The following is a 14,020-nucleotide window of genomic DNA, read 5'->3' as shown; positions in this document are numbered from 1 at the left end:
TGGACGTATCTGCTGCATAGAGTATAAGTTTAACTAACTAACTAGATGGCTTACCGAACTCGAAGGTTCATCACCGAATTAACCAAAGCCCTCCACCGGACCCTGTCTTGGGCCAACAAAATCCAGTTTCCTTCAACTCCTATCTCCCATAGATCCCGCCTGAGATTATCCTCCCATCTACGTCTAGGTCTCCCCAGCGGTCTCTTCCATTCAGGTTTCCCAACCAGTACCCGGTGCTCACCTCTTGTCCCATTCATGCGCGCTACATGTCCCGCCCATCTCAATCTTCTCGACTTAATCACCCTGACAATACTGGGGGAGCAGTACAGATTTTTAAGCTCGTCATTGTGCAGTTTTCTCCACGCCCCATCGTCTTCCCTCTTAGGCCCAAATATCCTCCTCAACACCCGATTCTCAAACACCTGCAATCTGTGTTCCTCCCTCTGAGTGAGAGACCATGTTTCGCACCCATACAAAACAACAGGCAATATTATTGTTTTGTATACTTTAATTTTCAGGTTCTTAGAAATCAGACGGGAAGACAAAATATTTTGAACTGAGAAGTAGCAAGCATTTCCGGAATTTAGTCTCCTCCTAACTTCCTCATGAGTATCATTTTGATTTGTTATTGTTGTTCCCAAATATTTGAACTTTGTAACCCTTTCAAAGGATTAAGTTTAGGAATAATATTTAATAAAGATGAAATTTTCAGTGTGCCAAGAAGATATTAAGGAAAATAAGGAAGTATATTTGGAGCAGAACTCATAAAACCAACTTGTCTACTGTAGACTTGCAGTCGTACAAATCATAGTCAGTGTAACATTTAAGTAACGCGAAGTTTAAATTTCGGTTAAAAATACAAATTATTTAATGTATTAACGCACAGAGGTCCTATGTAAGTTGTCACATCATTGATTCATACAAGAATATTAAGTCTATTATTTGCAATTTATGTTTCATAGATAATATTCGAAGTAACTGTATCATCATAGGACCTATTAAGTTTCGATTTTTTTTAAAATTTGTATTTCAAATGTACACAATCTGATTTCCTATGTCATTATTTATTCATCTGCTGTCGAGACGCTGTTTCAGAGGAAGTCAAATATGAGGTATGGTGAAACCGAAACGAACAAGCAGTATTTGCTCCGGGCATATTTGTACTAAATGTTGTGACAAGGCTGCCAGTGGTTGTCTTGATGTTACCTTCGAAACGTACGCTGCATCATAATTATTAATATTTTCCTAGACAACGAGGACTATGAGTGGAATATGTATCACACGGTTGCAAGCCACACAGGCCCAGATGTAAAATATTTGTATCCGATGAACTTGATGCATAATGCAGAACGCAGCGAGTGTGTTTAAGTGGCGAACCGTAATGAATATACGAGGTGCGATCGTAAAGTTTCAAGACTGTGTCAATAGCGGGCGAACCGGATGTAGTACGAGCTTCTACCTTTAGGGGGTGCGGCCTACATTCATAGTGAATCAGTGTGCCAGCCGGCATCATCGAATTAGCATTTGTTTCTTAGTTACGGGCGTTTTGGTAGTGCATTACACCGACCCTCCTGCGATTTCGGAATGGCGTGTGCATCAAATTTTGCCAAAGACTCGCCAAAACGGCTACGGAAACCTATGAAATGCTAAAGCAAGCATTTGGGGAGTCCGCAATGGGTCGTGCACAAACTTTTCTGTGACATTCACGTTTTAAAAATGGCCGAACCTCTGTCGATGATGACGAGCGTTCTGGACGACCATCTTCGAGCACAACGCCCGAAAATGTTACGAAGATTCGGCAGGCCATTCACGAAGATCGACGTCGTACCATCAACGACTTGTGCGACATTGTTGGGATAGGCTATGGGACCTGTCAGCTGATTCTAAAGGAAGAACTCCACATGCGACGCATCATGACAACGCGCCAGCGCACACCGCCCTCAAAGTTCGGCAGTTTTTGGCCTCAAACACCATGGCCGTCATCCCGCACCCTCCTTATTCGCCGTGTGACTTCTTCCTCTTCCCAAAGATAAAAATTCAGCTAAAGGGAAGGAGATTTGAGACGATAGAAGAGATTCAGGCAGAATCGCAGATGGTGCTTGACAGGCTGACAAAGAAAGATTTCCAAGGATGCTTCCAGGCTTGGCAGCGGCGCTGGGATCCTTGTGTTCACTCCCAGGGGAACTACTTCGAGGGTGATGGATGAATTTAATACCTGAGATAAGTGTACGGGTTTTTTATAGGCGCAGTCTTGAAACTTTCCGATCGCACCTCGTACAAGGTATAACTATAGCGTTTTAGAATAAGTCTTCATCTACTTTTATTAAATTACCCTGTATGTATAAATACATAAAACACAGCAGGCACTGAATTGTATTCTGGAGAAATTCGGTTCAAATTTCGGTTGTGTTGAACTAAGGTTTCTTATGGAATTCCTCTGTCTCGTCACGCAAATGCTGGGCGCGTACTGTTGAATAAGCCACAAACCCTTATTTCCAAATCTCTACCTACACACATTTCATGATAATAACATCTAATTCGGTGCTCTACTGATAAAACCTGCACCCGATAAAGTGTGCTTTAATAAACCAAGACTGAGTCAATTTAACAGTAAGACCTACCTATAAATTCAACACCGTAATGAAATATGTTCATTTAGTGGATACGTAAGGAAATCAATTTCAAAGTCTGAATTTTGTTACCAGTTCAAAAAATCACGTGATATAATATATATATATTCCGTTGATATAAATAAATGAGCGAGGCAGATCAGAAAGTGAAGTCACTTGGTAAGGATTAAATGGTATGTGTTTGATTCTCTGTAGTGGTAATCTTTTCTCTTTTCATCACCAATTCCTAGCGGGTATGGGTGTCGGTGCTTAAAATTGGTCACTCAATTTCATCTAATACCGAGGTCCAGAATTCATGGAGTTTACCTCCAGGTACCCAATACAATTTCATCGCGTGTTGTCTTAAGCAGGTATTTGTTTTTGATTTCAGGTACTGGTTATAATTAATGAACAGTATTAAAATTTCTATTTTTAACTAAAGTATTCTGAGAGGCACATCAGCGTACCAAAATCACACACAGCCGCGAAAGGCAGATTCAAAAATTAGCATACATTCCTGTGAGACATTCACATCCTCGAAGCGAAAGGACGAATGTTAAACTCGTGGCGAATGTGTACTTATAAGATTTGAGGTTCCCATGGTGATGAAATTTCCGACGTTGATCTTCTAGGTTGTGACGCCGTGTAGACTTGCAGGTAGATACCGACGTTTCGGAGGAACATGCTGACTTCGTGTGTAATTTGAGGTTTTCGCGGCTGTGAGAATGATGATAATGGTCTCGATTTTGGTGCCGTGTAAACTCGAATGTACGATGCGATGCGTCGCATGGGGAGTTCTTCCTTTAGAATCAGCTGACAGGTCCCATAGCCTATCCCAACAATGTCGCACAAGTCGTTGATGGTACGACGTCGATCTTCGTGAATGGCCTGCCGAATCTTCGTAACATTTTCGGGCGTTGTGCTCGAAGATGGTCGTCCAGAACGCTCGTCATCATCGACAGAGGTTCGGCCATTTTTAAAACGTCAATGCCACACAAAAGTTTGTGCACGACCCATTGCGGACTCCCCAAATGCTTGTTTTAGCATTTCATAGGTTTCCGTAGCCGTTTTGGCGAGTCTTTGGCAAAATTTGATGCACACGCCATTCCGAAATCGCAGGAGAGTCGGTGTAATGCACTACCAAAACGCCCGTAACTAAGAAACAAATGCTAATTCGATGATGCCGGCTGGCACACTGATTCACTATGAATGTAGGCCGCACCCCCTAGCGGCAGAAACTCGTACTACATCCGGTTCGCCCTCTATTGACACAGTCTTGAAACTTTCCGATCGCACCTCGTAGGTGCCAATACTTCGGAGAAACACTGAGTTTTCACTTGTTATTTCGAAATGCTGGTATCTACCTATGAGTCTACATGGCGCCATAATCCTAAAGATGAATAAACATACTGCCTTCATCTTCAGGGCGTTACAATATTGAAGACCAACACTGACAACAAAAGAACGCTTAATTTTGGAAGCTGGACTGTAAAACGTCTATGAAAACCAACTTTTGTTCATAACTAATGGAATTGAGGGAATTCTTTTTCTTACACCGGGTTGGGGAACAAAGCGGGCTCGTTAAGATTACGCCAGTAGTTTAACAAAAGTTGTAAACTCCCTCATTAATGTATTCCTCGCCTGGCAGCAGCTTGCCTGCCCGGAGCATCAGCAGTTTCAAAGTGGAAAGAAATTACTTTTCTTTATGTTATAATTCATGAGTTAAGTTATTGCGAGCGTGAAGAGAAAATTAAACAGTAGGAAATCGGAGAAGAACGATCCAATGTGGCAAAACCTCTTCCTACGTAGAAGTATCAAGAAGGATAAAACATGCTCGCACATTAACGAATTTTTAATAAATATAAAGTGTAAATAGAAACGATTACAAGCAAGTTAGACGGGCTGGACGACCGGGGTTCGATCCCCGACGGGGGCATAGGATTTTTCCTCTAGCCGCTGCGTCCAGACCGGCTCTGGGGCCCACCCAGCCTCCTCTACAATGGGTACCGGGGTCCTTTCCCGGGGGTAAAGCCGGCCGGGGCGTGATGCTGACCACTCACCCCCATCTAGTGCCGAGGTCAAGGAAGAGAGGAGCTATACCTCCTCTCCCCCCAAACGCCTACATGGCGTATAGTGGGACAAACTTTACTTTACTTTTACAAGCAAGTTAGACTGTTACTTTACAGTCTACATTTACCTGTAATTGCCCTGATAATGGAGGCAATAACCGCATCTGAAACGTCAGTAAAATTGTATAAGACTACGCGGCAAAAATTCCAAAAGACTTTTTCTAGAACTCATTTATTTATGACTTACCTACGTTCTCAGTAGCTCTGACTGTTTTGCATATAAAGATTAATGAATAATAAATGAAAGAGATATGAAAGGAAATGGATACTGATCCACATATTTCGAAGAAAAACCTGTCAGACAACTGGCATCCTCGTTGATATTTAAAGCTGGAGACCACAGAATAGGGCGATAACTTACGGGGTGAAAGGCGCAGGTCCTGATAAGAACATATCATATGTCGGTCTGTACTCGATATTACGTGTGTTTATTATATTTCTGGTTGAATGTCAAGTTAATTTCGGGTGTAAACCAACATTTATCTTGTTCCTGGTCACGTAGTGCACTTGTTTCCGGTTTTAGAAACTAATTTGTCTGGTTTCTAATGTTGCATTGCAAAGAACACTTTCGAACGTAATGTGTGCTCTCGCTCATCAGTCAAAAATTTTCCTTGGTCCTGGGTGTTGCTGCTTCCCCATTGTTCGGCGCGAAGAGTTAAATTAAGGCTTGCATGCCGCGTGATGAGAAGGCAACGCCATTATATTTGAGGTCGGGGCTTCGCTATGTCTTTGTTGTTTCTTGTTGCATTACAGCAGACTCGGGGGGCAATGGGAGCGGTGTTGGGAGGAGGAGGGTTAGTGAGTGTTCATCAGAGAACTGCGTACTGTGGAAATGGACGAAGAATTTCTGCAGAACAGTGTTTCCAGGCCAGTCAACATCTCTATTAGCCTAATATAATAACCTAAACACAAATTATTGCTACAAAATTACGTTCCAGAATCTGAATTAGCACTAAAATACATGTTGAATTTATTGAACATTCAAAACTACACTTATCTATTTCTTAATTTTAAATTTAACGAATTTGTGTCACCTACAGAGTGTACATATTAACCTAGATGAAAACTAGGTCATATTTAGAGTCGGCCTACGGTTTACGGTGGGTTTAATAACGGTCTCTCAATGTTACAGAACATCATGATGTTTTCCGTAGCAGAATGTTGGAGAAAAGGAAAGATTTTGCATGAATGTTCGAGGATTATGTAAACGATATAACGTATTGTGAGATCTGACGTTTTTGTGGCGGTGAAGGTGGCAATGTTGTTCTTGTGAGTTGTTACTCCTTTTGTAGACTAGTTGGTAGATACCAATGAATCGGGGAAAAAAAAACAGAATGTCTCTATCTTCGGGGCTTTAGGGTTTCGGCCTTGAAGATGGAGGCAGCGTATCTTCTTCACAATAAGGAATCTGCTCCATAAGTGGAAGGAAGGGGAATATCATGGTAAATAACACAATGAGGAACATCATAATATTAGTGGATATACGATGGGCTGAGAATGCAGCTAGAATAGAGGAGAGAAGGGATTTGAGTAGGAGTTTGGTGGGGAAATCCGCTCTGAAAGACATAGGGAAAGACGGGGTGGGTACTGAGAAACTACGGACGTGGTGAGGGCGGATAGATGCGTATAACTAGCTCATTGCGTGTTCAGACGATGAGCATTGGTCATTGCAGAAGGCTTCGAGGGTGTTAATTATTTGTTTTCTGACAAATATCTCGTCTTACCATTTTGGAACACAACTGTAGTAACTGCCGGAAATACGTATGACACTTACCGCGTTCCAGAATGTAACCAAAGACGCTCTGCTCATCGTTCCGAGTTGTACAGTTCCAACGCTCGTTGCGGAACTGGTACTGGCACTCTATGATGCCTCTGCGCGCGCCATCGGACACCGAACGGATGGTGCTGGGATGCTGGAGACACACCTCGATCTGCTGGGAAACGAGGCCGGGCAGGGAACTGCAAACTGCCGTGGCGGCCGCCAGCTGTGGGTCCTCCTGGGGCTCATTGGACCCTGGGGCGGGCTGAGGTTGATGCTGCTGCAGCTGTGGCGTCACGCCCTCTAAGCCCAAATACCTGAAACACAAGTGTCTGCTATGAATCCAGGACCAATGGACTCCGCATTAAAATCTGAACGATCACAGAACGGAGACTTCGTCTCAATCCAGGTAAGTCCGTGCCAAAAGAATTTGAATTAAATTAGGAACAAAACCTTGCCGTTGCATTTTAAGGACGATATTATTCTTCCTTCTGCTACTCACATAATTATAAGCAGAGTGCTTTAGAATTCGCTGAATATGCGTGTTGAGTACGTCCAGTTTAATAGAATTCGTGCTGTAGAAACTTCGAGTGACTTGGGTGTGTAAATTAGATTGAATGGGATCAAGACACAAGTTACGTAAGCCCTATAGCTTATAGATAGACAGAAAATGACTTAATGCCATGTTCTACGGACCTCTCCATAAAGTGTAAAAATTTTGTTTTTTTTATTTATCGTAAAATGTAGATTCCACAGAGAAATAAGATTATGCTCTAAAATTAAAAGAGAATAATAATTAATTTTTAACTTCACAGGCATGTTGCTGTATTAAAATTAATTATTTATTACGTAATAAGTGTTGCCTTATGCGTTTTAGTGCAGCTTAAATTAGATTAATGCCCATTCCACTTAACTTTGATATTTGACGCTCAAGTCGGGCTCAACTAAGTGCCACTCTTTCAGACTCTAAAGCACGATTTATTGTCATTAAGCTGTAACTCGTCTGTACGGAAAGTGTTCAATAGCCTTTTATTGTTTAATAAAGAGAATTACGTGCCGTGTTTCTTGAGAATTATACAACCTGGAAAACCGTATACACAAGTTTATAGCCATTGTTCTTCACTACCAGTTTAAAATGAGAAGCATTACTATTGGACGACTGAGAACAATTTCTACCGCGTGGTGCTTCAGTAATTACGGAGTAATTAGTACCGAAGTTGATCTTGTAGAATTATCAGCAGCAAAAATAATCATAAGTTAAAAGTACAGCTCAGGAAATTATATAAATAAGAGAAGTAACACTAGAAACATAAACATAGAATTAACAAAAAAGAATAGACAATATGAGAACTAGAGATGGAAAAACAAGATTGAGAGAAACACAAGGGGAAATTTCGAACAAAGATCGACAAGAAATGGAAAAGAAATATATTAGTAACAAAAACAGTAAAAATAGAAATAAACAGAACCAAAGTTATTAAGAAAGGTACAAATGCAAAAAGACATAAATAGAAGTCGCAGAGATGAGAAGCAAACGCAGAGACAAATTAACAAACACATGTTAAATTGAAGATTTCCGTCTTCTGGGTTGTTGCGCTGTGTAGTCTGGTCGATGTTAACCGACGTTTCAGAGGTCATACTGCCTCCGTCATCAGAGTATGAAGATTTCTGTCTTCTGGGTTGTTGCGCCGTGTAGTCTGGTCGATGTTTACCAACGTTTCAGAGGTCATACTGCCTCCGTCATCAGGGCGCCCTGATGACGGAGGCAGTATGACCTCTGAAACGTTGGTAAACATCGACCAGACTACACAGCGCAACAACCCAGAAGACAGAAATCTTCATACTCTGATGACGGAGGCAGTATGACCTCTGAAACGTCGATAAACATCTACCAGACTACACAACGCAACAACCCAGAAGACAGAAATCTTCATCGCCCTGATGACAGAGGCAGTATGACCTCTGAAACGTTGGTAAACATCGACCAGACTACACAGCGCAACAACCCAGAAGACAGAAATCTTCATCGCCCTGATGACAGAGGCAGTATGACCTCTGAAACGTTGGTAAACATCGACCAGACTACACAGCGCAACAACCCAGAAGACAGAAATCTTCATACTCTGATGACGGAGGCAGTATGACCTCTGAAACGTCGATAAACATCTACCAGACTACACAACGCAACAACCCAGAAGACAGAAATCTTCATCGCCCTGATGACAGAGGCAGTATGACCTCTGAAACGTTGGTAAACATCGACCAGACTACACAGCGCAACAACCCAGAAGACAGAAATCTTCATCGCCCTGATGACAGAGGCAGTATGACCTCTGAAACGTTGGTAAACATCGACCAGACTACACAGCGCAACAACCCAGAAGACAGAAATCTTCATACTCTGATGACGGAGGCAGTATGACCTCTGAAACGTCGATAAACATCTACCAGACTACACAACGCAACAACCCAGAAGACAGAAATCTTCATCGCCCTGATGACAGAGGCAGTATGACCTCTGAAACGTTGGTAAACATCGACCAGACTACACAGCGCAACAACCCAGAAGACAGAAATCTTCATACTCTGATGACGGAGGCAGTATGACCTCTGAAACGTCGATAAACATCTACCAGACTACACAACGCAACAACCCAGAAGACAGAAATCTTCATATTTTAATCGCCCTGATGACGGAGGCAGTATGACCTCTGAAACGTTGGTAAACATCGACCAGACTACACAGCGCAACAACCCAGAAGACAGAAATCGTCATACTCTGATTACGGAGGCAGTATGACCTCTGAAACGTCGATAAACATCTACCAGACTACACAACGCAACAACCCAGAAGACAGAAATCTTCATATTTTAATCGCCCTGATGACGGAGGCAGTATGACCTCTGAAACGTTGGTAAACATCGACCAGACTACACAGCGCAACAACCCAGAAGACAGAAATCGTCATACTCTGATGACGGAGGCAGTATGACCTCTGAAACGTCGATCAACATCGACCAGACTACACAGCGCAACAACCCAGAAGACAGAAATCTTCATACTCACCGCTGTGAGAACCTCAAGTCTTACACATGTTAAATTGCTACAAGATGGCTCTCTTCCGGGTTGTGATTGCTTAATCCTTAAAAGCTGAATAAATTACAGAGATTAAAACACTTCTGGGTCATAGCATAAGTTTACTTGCAATTCTAAAATATAGGTCGTTATTATAAGTAAATTATTATGAGGATATAAAGCAGACTAGTACCTCGTATGTGCGTAGAATATATATGAATTCTAATTTAGTTCCGTGTTAATTCTTTGCGATACGGGATTTGAGGCTCTCGAGGTAGTCAACATGGCGATGTCCAAACGGCGTTACTGCCTACAAGTTCAACAATGATATTTTTTGCTGATCAAAGCTTGTATTAATAATTTTTCACCGATTCTACAATATATTAAGACAAACTGTATGACTTAAGTTGTAACATTTCAAGTAAACTCTAAAAAACCTCTGTTTCTACGTCTTATTTGGTGTCGGAACGGAGGACGCTGAAAACTAACATTTACGCCAAGCCGTCTGAGCGAAGATTTCTCGGAATGGGGTAAGAGAACTGTCGGTACAGTTCCAAGAAGTTATTTCGAGATCATCACGGATTTGTATGCTTTCCTTAGTACAGTGTGAGGACGATTGAGTTCTGACAGCACACATGTGGTGTCGGCTATGTTCACTCTACCAGGTTTATGGTAGGAATTCGAAACGGTTCAGACTCGACAGGCCGAAACACTTTTCAATTTAGTCACTTTTCCCCAGACATCTGTTAACATGATTGTGCAATGCCTCTTGTGGTTAAAGCCTTATCTCTAAACTATAATATAGACCTTTAATGTTCGTCTCCGATATATGAGTAGAGATAGCTTTCGACTCTGAAGACGGAGGCAGTATTTTTCTTAAAACATTGGTACCTACCTACACGTTTATAAGGCTTAACAACCTAGAAGGTAACCATGTTCATTTTCGTAGGGTTTGAGTCTGAAGATGGCTGTCTTCTGAGTTTTTGCGTTGTGTAATTTGATAGAAGTTTACCAGAGTTTCAGAGGTCCTTGCTAAATTCATTATCGCACTGATGATGAAGGCAGCAAGGGCCTCTGAAACGTGAGTAAACTGCTACCTGATTACACGGCGTAACAACCTAGAAGACATCCAACTTCATGTTCGTCTTCACCTTCCTGAGAACCTCAAACATCATAGCAGCAATGCAAGTAAAACCTTGCGAACTGAATGGGAAGTAAAGGAATTGTGTACCTGCTTGTACCGTTAAATTTCCCTGGTATGTACCATCAGTTTTTGCCGGACAAAACAAATCAAACGGATTGCTGACCTCAGACTTTGTGTCCAAGGCTTACTATACGGTTCCTTCTCAGTTACAAATTCACTTGCAGTAGCCTGCGTCTTTGTTGTTATACCCAAAAATCAACTTAACTCCAAGGGAACAGAATCCGTGAGAAGCTAACAGTCGCTCAGTTAGTGAAGAAAGACCTATCATGCTGGTAGTTGCCCATTCTAATATCTTATTTGATAAGTTGATATAATTTGCGTCATATTGTGAATTAAAATTTAATTATCCGTGTTTTTTCCGTCTAATCACAATTGTATATAAATAAAATTTATACATAAGATATTAAAATATCATTTACATATTTGGTACATCTTTTTACTATATGTTACGGTTACATTGAACCATCTTCAGGTGTAAAGTTAAAAGTTAAAATTATAAACTAAAACTTAATTACTGTTGTTGTGTGACTTCTGATGATGTTTACTGCCAAATTCATTGGAATGAGGGTATATTTTGAAGTGATAGTGGTTCAATATTGGCCTGTAACGTAAATAATTTAAAAAAATGTACCAAATATGTAAATGATATTTTAATATCTTATGTATAAATTTTATTTTATACAATTGTGATTAGACGGAAAAAACACGAATAATTAAATCTTATTTGATGTTAACAAAAGTCTTGTAGAGTTTATTCCGTCTACTAAACTTTCGCTATAATGTAAATAAAGATATATTTTTGGATAATATATATAACACGCAATATAAGTTAATACAAGTGAGCTCTTTTTTTCCCGAAAGAATCAGCTGTAACAATTTCGAACATCGCCGTTATGTCAATTTCTGTGAAGTCAGCAGAATAAGAGGTGCCACACACAAACACACATCAGGTGGCGTCAATCAAACAGATTTATAGAATATCTACGTCAACTGCGCTGAACCACGCTACAGACCGTTTATGTCTGTCTTGTACTAAAATAGTTTTAAACTCACATACTTCAATTACATGTTGTTATAAAGAAGAAACTGCAAATGTAGAAGATTTCAGAGCAGTTGAGGAATATGAAGAAGGCTGTCTTCTGGGTTGAGGCGCCGTGTAATTTGATAGAAGTTTACCAGAGTTTCAGAGGTCCCTGCTGCCTACCGGAAGACAACTATCTTCGTACTCACCGATTTGAGAACCAGGAATCCTGTAAGTGGATTAATATGATTATCAAAGTTTGTAGATATTTCCAACGTTTAAAATAAACTTATAACGCGATTGAAACAAATAAGCCCCGAAAAGAAAGTGACTGAAAGTGAATTCATAGTCTCTTTAAAAAGTAAAAATTTAATAAAGTCTTCTCGGGATATCAGCCGTGTTAGATGTTGATTAATCACCGACGTTTCGAGGACCATCTCTGTCCTCGAAACGTCTGCGATTAATCAACATCTAACACTGCTGATAGCTCGAGAAGACTTTATTATTGAAAGCCGCCGTGAAAGCTTCACATCATATATAAGTAGAAATTTGTTTTTTAAGTCACCTGGACATCACATGACATGCCAAGTGTTCTTAACGCAAGTACCACTGTTATTCGTGAACTTGGAAATATCGTGAGAATTCCTCATTATAAAACCACAACTAGGAATGAGAACGTTCTCCACCGCCTGAAACGTATTTGATTCACACGACGTTTCGGGAGTTGTATCTACTTTTATCTTAATGTGACTGCTAGTCATTATACTAAAACTACTCTTTCTCCGAGACCTACTTACTCGTAATTGGTTTTGGAAGTTAGAGCTACTTTTGTCATCAGGTTACCTCTTGTAATAATTTGTTTCTTACCGTAGATGAAACAGATCGGCTCGAACGAAGGGAGTTTTGAACCAAATATGCTAATCACTGGTGGTATGAATTAGGCGTGGTTAATTTTAGGTTACTATTCCAAAACTGTTCGCCACGGTGGTCTAGCGGTCAGAACGCTGGCCTTGTAATCCTGGGGTCTCGGGTTCGATTCCCGGCGGTGCCCGAATTTATAACTTGTGTTGGGCAAGGCCGTGGTCTAGGCAACACGGAGTTTTCCTCCGGGGGCTTCCCCGGTTTCTCCGTGGCATCCCATTCACACACAGAAGAAGGCAATGGCAAACCACTTCTGGATCATCTGCCAAGAACGTATATGAACAGGTCCCAGTCCGAGAAAAGGATGGAAGGATCCTGTTCATATGGACCTGTCGTCAGACAGAACACTAAATAATAATTCCAAAACTGGCCTCCAGGAACTGAGGAAAACAACGCAAGATTTCGACAAAGAGAGCAGGACGTCGGATAGAAATCTTAACATGAGGTTTTCTTCTAATTATAAAATCATAAATAAAACTGTGTTTGTTTCAGGCTATTAATTGATTAATCTCTTCCATCAGCTGTCAGCTGACAAGTATCCATTTCTAATGACCGTTGTCCTATTAAGGGCATGAAATAGGTGCCACGGGTTTTACCCAGAACGTCTTTTCCTCTTGTCACAACCGTTCTTTGTTTCTTAAGTAAGACGGTGCCAAATTCAGTATGATGAATTTCTTGCGTTAACCACTGTAAAACTACGTTATCAACTATCTGTTTCCAGGCAATATTATTAGCTTGAGCGAGCAGTTCATACTTCAAAGAAGTATCTATTGCAATTCCATGTATTTACAAGACATGATACAACCTGTTTTTAAATCTACCTTGTGACAAGATATTACATTCCATTCGGGCACTAAAGTTTATACGACGTGGTCACAAATCCACTTGCAATGACAGACTGTACTCCATACAAGCATGTGACCAGATTCCATTTGAAGACACTCTGCCTTGCTTCACGTTGCAAAATATCGATAAATAAAAACTTCTCACGCATTTTCTGTTCGAACGTCGTTCGTGCTGTCGTGCTACTGATGATTTGACTGGCTGAGGTCCCCCAAGATCTCTCTAAAAGGCAAAGTCCACTCCCTTGTAAGGAAACGCGAATGTCTGTAGTTGGCTTTCAGGTAGTTTTTTTTTGATTCTGCAATGTTGTCATACGCCAATGCCATTATTCCTTTCTCGCTGTCTAGCGAGATAATTAAAAGTAATACGCACAGGGCGATTCAAGAGTCCCTATGCACCTGTAAGAAGAACAGATGTTCTAATTGCGAAGTGTCCCAGAAGTTCCTATGCCCGCACGT

General features: G+C 41.0%; 2 protein-coding genes across 2 annotated transcripts in view; both read right to left on the bottom strand.

Moving 5' to 3' along the window:
• Positions 1 to 14,020, bottom strand: part of LOC110832567 (protein Wnt-16) — a 59,428-nt gene that overhangs the window by 19,202 nt on the left and 26,206 nt on the right. Inside the window, exon 2 of the mRNA XM_022069677.2 lies at positions 6,513 to 6,814. Within this exon, the coding sequence (XP_021925369.1) occupies positions 6,513 to 6,814 (302 nt within the window). The remainder of the gene's footprint in view (positions 1 to 6,512; positions 6,815 to 14,020) is intronic.
• LOC110832575 (cadherin-like and PC-esterase domain-containing protein 1) overlaps positions 6,676 to 14,020 on the bottom strand; it is a 270,092-nt gene continuing 262,747 nt past the window's right edge. The window contains exon 20 of the transcript XR_015537108.1: positions 6,676 to 6,814. The gene's annotated coding sequence lies outside the window, so the exon portion shown is untranslated. The remainder of the gene's footprint in view (positions 6,815 to 14,020) is intronic.

Source organism: Zootermopsis nevadensis, unplaced genomic scaffold (assembly GCF_977971745.1).
Source record: "Zootermopsis nevadensis isolate Lab colony 2312 unplaced genomic scaffold, Znev_1.0 Znev_ptg000025l, whole genome shotgun sequence".
Classification (NCBI taxonomy): Eukaryota; Metazoa; Arthropoda; class Insecta; order Blattodea; family Termopsidae; genus Zootermopsis; species Zootermopsis nevadensis.
Note: the sequence above shows the minus strand (reverse complement) of the source record. Positions and strands in the feature narration are given on the sequence as shown.